The sequence below is a fragment of the Triticum aestivum genome, chromosome 6D (assembly GCF_018294505.1).
Source record: "Triticum aestivum cultivar Chinese Spring chromosome 6D, IWGSC CS RefSeq v2.1, whole genome shotgun sequence".
NCBI lineage: Eukaryota > Viridiplantae > Streptophyta > Magnoliopsida > Poales > Poaceae > Triticum > Triticum aestivum.
In genome coordinates, this window is record NC_057811.1 from 3,342,133 (window position 1) to 3,349,235 (window position 7,103).

The following is a 7,103-nucleotide window of genomic DNA, read 5'->3' on the forward strand; positions in this document are numbered from 1 at the left end:
TTGCCAATCTTGGGCCAAAGCGCGGCCTAGTTGTGGCCTAGTTGAGGCCGGAAAACTCTAGGCGCCCGTCATAGTTGTGGAATAGCTTGCGCCGGTAGTCTGTGCACTGATCGCTGATGTCGGCGATGGTCATCAGCACGAACACCGCCACCACGTGCTGTGAAAGCGCCCCCGGCGCCCCTGTACGGATGTACCGCACGACCACGCACTCCTCGGGGACCACCGACCGCAGCTTCACGCGGCACAGCTTCGCCTGCTCCGTCCTGTCGCCGCCGGACCATGCGTGCTGGTGGCGAGGGCGCATATGCGACAGAGCCGAAGGTTCATGCTGCACGAAGGAGTTGGAGTAGGAGGAGTGGAATAGGCCGCAGCGGCACCGGCGTTGTCACCATTGTCGCTCACCACCGAGACGCATACCAAATGTTCGACGAAATGCATGAGCCAATTGTAAATTCCGCTAAATTTAGGGGATCGGCTCGAAACGATCAAAATTTGGAGAAGTTAAAATACTCCTATAAAGAATACTCGGCCATTTATTATTCTAAAATTTTGAGGAATAGACTAGAGATGGCCTGATATATGATCTAAATTTCTCATCGAACGACCACTCAAAGTTCTTCATCGACGAGCTAAAGAATGTGTGGTTGTTTCCGAACATGGAAACAAAGAACAAGTCAACCTTTCATACGCACTATGTTAGATATCACTTGATTTGCCATGTCACGGAGACTTAAACTAATGAGCCGTTACGCTGTTGCCGTCTGCTGGCATCCGCAGTTTTTTCCATAATATAATTGGTCAACTGCTTTAGAGTCCCGGTCCAAGCTTTGTGCCGTATTGTGATACAAAATTGTGGCAGGTAAACTGTCCCGTGTTATTAATAACTATTCCGTTCAAAGCCAGCCCATCAGGGCTTAAGTCCTAGAGCAAACCAACCTGTGGTTGGATGGTTAGAGGGACTGTGGTATCCTCGGCCCATCAGGGTTCAAATCTTGATACTCGCATTTATTCCTGAATTTGTTTCAGGATTTCTGGCGATGCGCTTTCAGTGGGAGGAGACGTTCCCGTCGACGACGAGGTGCCTATGGTGACTTTGTAAATTACTAGATAATATGCCAGCTCAATCTTTTTCGGATGTGCTCATAGGGATAGGGATGCGTGTGTGCGTTCATAGAGGTGAGTGGCGTCACCATCATCGGTGCCGACACGGACAACACAAGGCTTTCGTCCAAATCATCGCATCCTCGATCTCACCACACCACACCATCTGCGGACTCTATCAAAAACATGAGGACTGGACCTTGCAAACCTTCGGGAACTCCACAAGCAGCACAAGAAGGGCCTCCCAGCGCACGCAGCCAGCCGAAAAAGAGGCCCAACCCACTGTCGTTGGCTGGAACAACCACCATCAACACCCCAAACCACCTCCCATGGCCTACAACCCATGTCCCAACTAGCAGCTACTTCCACGCCCGTGCACCCACCGCTGAAGTTACCACCCACCACGAGGTGTAGCGTCGATGGATCTATCAGGCATCCCCCACAGCACGGAAGTAATGTCGTTGCTGCCCAGCGGATTACCCCCCACCACTCGGCCCGAGACAGAAGGGGCACCGAGAGAGGGTAGCTAGTGACGCCGGTCTAGGTTATCTGGAGTCTCCCAGGGGGAGCGACACGTGGGTCAGGGGAAGTGTATTCCTTGGTTCGAGATCCAGTGTTTCTGATAACAGAATGAAGAATAATGGTCAGTCTGTTCATATTGAATGTCCAAATTCTTTCGTACGCTTCCTTTGTATGATTGCATCTAGAAGCTGCCTCCACTTACCAATGCCGTATAAGTATAACATCAAAAGCTATATCTAGGAATAAAAACATTCATGAGTCGCTGCGTTGACATTTTTTCGACAGGAAGATCAATAACACTTCACTTCATTATTATACTCATCAAACGAGAGAAAACATGTCATTGCAGCATCTATCATATATGCCACCATTAAGAAGCTTTATAATAGTATATTTCGAACAAATCGAGGACACAAACAATAGTATTTGGAATGATTCAGAGCATAATAAAGTTAACGAAGACATAATATAAGGAAAAACGAAAGATAGTGCATATTTAGGAGCGACAATGAGCAAGATATCGGTGGACGTTGTTATGCATCTACTTAGTGAACTCGATGACCCATGTGTTGGCGTAGATGTAAGTGGTCTTCATGGCTCCGAACCCGGCACCCTTGGCCAGGGCTTCGAACTCCCTCTCGTACCTCTCCTTGCCACCCGGATTGTGTGCTAGCATGATCATATCGAGATGGAACCCCCCTTGTGCCTTAGGCGTGGCTTCCGGGTTCACCGGCAAGATGCACTCCACGAGCATTACCTTGCCGTGCGTCGGCAGCGCGTCGTAGCAGTTCTTAAGCAGCGTTGCACAGTGCTCGTCGCTCCAGTCGTGGAGGATCCACTTCATGAGGATGGTGTCCCCCGAGGGAATCTTTTGGAACATGTCTCCGCCAACGTGGGTGACACCCGGGAATGGCGGAGCCTCGGAGATGACGTGGGAAAGGTCGAAGTTGATGCCTTTTATGGTGGGATAGTGGGCGGTGATGGCGCCGACGGTGGCGCCTATGCCGCCTCCCACGTCCACGAGGGTGCCGACGCCATTGAAGCCCTTGTACAATTCAAGGAGCTTCTTGGTGATGATGATGGAATGGTTCTTCATCCCTTCGTTAAAGACGCGGTTGAAACGCGGGTCCGTGCCATGATACTCGAATGCCGACATCCCGTACGCCTTGTTGAACGGGATGCCGCCGTCAAGTACAGCGTCCTTCAGATAGTACCTGCAGATTGTATTTACAAAAACAGTTTACTCCAAGAACTCATCGTATGAATAATTTACATGAAAAATGACAGTAACTGAATCAATGGGAAAAATATCACTGATTCAAGTTAAGTCCCGGATACTACGCTAATGTCGGAAACCACAGCCCGTCAGCAGAAGCATGCACTCTGATAAGTGCCATACGTGTAGCACGAACACAGGGCAACTCTGCACATTTTTTATACCAAATTTAGTGACACGAGGATGGCAACTTTAGTTGTCAATCATGGCAACTTCTTTTCGGATGGCAAGTTCAGTTTTCTTTTTGTTTGTTTCTTCTATTCGGACGGTAACTTTAGTTGTAAATAATGTCAGGGCTGGAGTGCTTCGTGCCACATGTGTGACACTTAACGTTTGGGTTAATTTAAAATATACTCTACTTGTCTGCTTGTCACATCTTCTGCAACGTGTGGCATGAAGCAATTCCGCCATAAAGTTTTTTGATGGCAGCTTTAGTTACCCGAAGATGGCAACTTTATTTATGTAGCATGACAACTTTTTGTATGAGCAAGTTTCAGTTTTTTAGATTTTTTTGATGGCAATTTTAGTTGTAAAAATATCAGAACGGTATTAATTTGTGCCACACATGTAGCAGTTATCATTTGGGTGTAAGAAAAGTCAGCACGCGGTCCGGTTCTGCTTCTGAAGCTGCTTCCCGTTTTTGATACGGAATCTCTAGGTTTCTACTCTAACCCCACACATCATCTAATTATCCAAAGAGATATCTAGATGAATTGTTCAAGGTTCTCTAATTTTAGTACTACTCCCTCCGTCCCATAATATAAGACGTTTTTGCAAACTAGCATACCTTGCAAAAATGTCTTATATTGTGGGACAGAGGGAGTACTATTTACCTGCTGCTGGAACTTAATTTGAGAAAGAAAAAGAATCATGCAGAGCACCCCCGCATGACAGCCATAGTGAATGCGCAGAGCAGGAAGAGAGATGGGATGATGCTGTGGTCGATCTAACATACCAGCTCTCCATGAGGACCTTGTCCTGATTCATGAGCGCGAGCGGCGCCATGGAGACACCCTCCTCGTTGGGGGTAAGGAACTTGCACACAGGCTCGGCGCCGTACCGCCGGGAGAGGCGGCCGTCCTTGTCCTCCTCCAGGGTGCACGACACCACCTTGTACGAGGCCAGCAGCCGCAGCATGCGGTCCACCATATCTGGCGCGGCTGGGTTCGCTGTGGACGGGAGCTTGGCAGCCAGCTCGGCAGGGCTCAGCAGCTTGCCGTCAGCGGCCACCAGGGTGTCCAAGAGGCCCAGCTCGATGGCGTTCTTGAGCGTCATCGGGAGGATCGATGATGAGCCGAGCTGGAGAGCGAACATGCACGCTTCCTCGTCGGCGGTGGAGCCCATCTCCTCTCCTTCTCTGCAGCCGAGCTAATGGTGGTAGTGGTGGATGCTTTTTGTGAGCGACTGAGCGATGAGGAATGATTTGGAGGGAGGATGGGAAGGGGTTATATGGGGCTTCCTGGCTTCACCAACCGCCACCTGGTTTTTTTTTCTTGGTCTTCAGCAAAAGTAAAGGGCAAATATGGCACACCAGAAAGTTATTCTTGCATTATTGTTGTTGTTGTTGTTGTATGTTGGGATTAGGTTTTCCCAGATCATACATCTCGTATTATAGTTACTAACTGTATGACCTACAATTTTGTTTCATAAATATAGTATCTTCTGATATAAATAAGAGAACCATTTATATCCAATAAAACACTGGTGGATGGATGGAAGATGAAAAACACGTGGTAAATACATTGTTAGAATCGGTCGTTCAGTATCAGGGCTACTATTCCTTCTACATAAATATCACTCAAAAGGTAAGGAATCAAAATAAGCTACAACATGCCAATGAGTTGGTGAGTGTCCTGTACCCTGCAGCAAGACAGCCCAAATCTTTTCATGGGCTCGAATTACGTGAAAGAAGTTTGGAGCTTAATTAGGTTATAGTTGTGTTCCACACCAGGTAAGTAAGCTGGGACTCGGATGGATGATGCTTATACCGTATCCTATTTCATAATTTATTTCGGATTCAAAAGTGGGACGGATGCAGTACAGATGCGAAACAAATATGGAATACATAATACGCCAGAAGCTCTACATGTGGCGGAGCTGCTTGTCGGTGACGATGAGGCTGTACAGCGCGGCGAGCCTCGACATGGCACTCATCCACACCTCCTGCTTGCCGGTCTTGGGCCAAAGCGCGACCCAGTTGTGGCCGGCAAACTCCAGGCACCGGTCATCGTTGCGGAGCAGCTTGTCCTGGTAGTTCGTGCACTGGTCGCTAAAGTCGGCGACGGTCATCAGCACGAACACCGCCAGCGCACGCTGTGAAAGCACCACCGGCTCCCCTGTCTTGATGTACCGCACCACCACACACTCGTCAGGGGCCACCGACCGCAGCTCCACGCGCCACGGCTCCGCCTTCTCCGTCCTGTGCCGCTGAAGCATGTGTGCTAGTGGGGTGGGCGCATGTGAACCACAGCCGAAGGTTCACGCTCCATGTAGGAGTTGGAGTAGGAGGAGTGGAAGAGGCCGCAGGGGCACCGGCGTGGTCACCATCGTCGCCGCTGACGGTAGAGACGCATACCAATTGTTTGACAAAATGCATGAGCCAATTGTAAGCTCCGTTAAATTTAAAGGATCGGCTAGAGATGGCGTAATATATTATCTTAGTTTCCCAGCGAAAGACTGCTCAAAGTTGTTGTGCTGTAGTTTTCATCGACGAGCTAAAGAATGCGTGGTTGCTTCCGGACATCAAAGAAAAACCACAAGTCAACCTTTTAATGCACTATGTCAGATATCACTTGTTTGCCATGTAATGGAGACTAAACAAATGAGCCGTTACGCTGTTGCTAGCTGTTGGCATCCGCAGTTTATTCCATAATATAATTGATCAACTGCTCTAGAGTCCCGGTCCAAGCTTTTGTGTCGTATTGTTATACAAAATTGTGGCATGTAAACTGTGCCATGTCACTAGTAACTATTCTGTTCAAAACCGGTTCATAAGGGTTTAAGTTCTAGAATTGGCAATAGTGCTCGCACTTTTCTAGATTTATCTTAAACTTTTCGGCGATATTCGTTCACTGAAGCCTAGAAAAGATGTTCCTGTCGACCACAAGGAGTCTGTGATGACTGTTTATTATAAGATGTTGTGCCAGTTCAGTATCTTGAAGGTGCTCGTAGAGGTAACGTGTGCATCTATTTGTTCATACGGATGAGTGTGGGATGTGCGATTGTATTAAAAAACTATTATGTTATTTTGGTCCCCACGACTACTCTTCCTCCATTCCTCCCTTGCCAGCCATTTTGTCAAGCCACACAAGATAAAAAAACTAATTACGAGCTGCTCGGACATCGGCCTAATCAGGACAGCCCAAGCTGGTTACTTCCATACCGGCTTTGGCTGCTCTTCCCTCTCAGCCATGGTGGTGTGTGCGGTGTGGTGGTGCGGTGTCTCGCGACACGTCTTTTGTGCTTCTTCGGGAGCCTGCCAGGGTCCGCCTCTCTGGGCAAGTTACGTTGGATCTGACTCGCTCGGCAAACCAGATTAGGTCATCAAAATGGTGGGTTAACTGGAAAGGTCGCATGAAAACTCCCAAAATGATGTTTGATTTGATTTATTTTCTCCACGATACTTCATCGTATAGCTTTTCTAACTAGTTGTTTCCTAAATTTATCATGAATTTTTTGATGTCATAATATATATAATGGTGACATCAGTATGCATGTTTCTCTACCGAACAACCACTCAGTTGTTGTGATGTAGTTCTCATCAACTAGCTAAAGAAGACAAGGTTGTTCATGGATTCGATAGAAAAACACAAGTACAATGTCTTTCGAACATACTCTTCAGGTCCAACCAAAGTTTTGTTGTCTTATACCTCTAGATGCAAAAAAAAACATTGCAGTCAAATACATAAGACGGATAATGTGATTTTTTCTTTTGTAGAAATGACAAAATTTGAACTCATCGTATCTTTTATTGAGCTGACTGACCTGAACGACGATTAGCCTGGGTCACGACTTGATGAATAACGACACCATTGGAAACGATACAACTGGTTAGATGTAGGTTCTACCGCAATATGGACACATAAACCAGATCATGTTTGATCATAATTGTCGTTTGAAATATCCAGTGTTTCTTTTTCAAGGCAACTACGGCTGGAAAAAGCAAGCCTGAACACATTTTTATATTTAAAAAAGAGACAAGAAT

General features: G+C 47.2%; 1 protein-coding gene across 1 annotated transcript; it reads right to left on the reverse strand.

The window, feature by feature from the left end:
- Window positions 1-1,907: 1,907 nt before the first annotated feature.
- On the reverse strand, window positions 1,908-4,323 carry LOC542948 (tricetin 3',4',5'-O-trimethyltransferase-like). The gene is made up of 2 exons (XM_044559953.1): window positions 3,855-4,323; window positions 1,908-2,837 (listed from the first exon to the last, which is right to left on the reverse strand). Exons 1-2 carry the CDS (start codon window positions 4,241-4,243, stop codon window positions 2,165-2,167), a joined length of 1,062 nt encoding a protein of 353 aa, XP_044415888.1. The 5' UTR covers window positions 4,244-4,323; the 3' UTR covers window positions 1,908-2,164.
- Window positions 4,324-7,103: the final 2,780 nt, after the last annotated feature.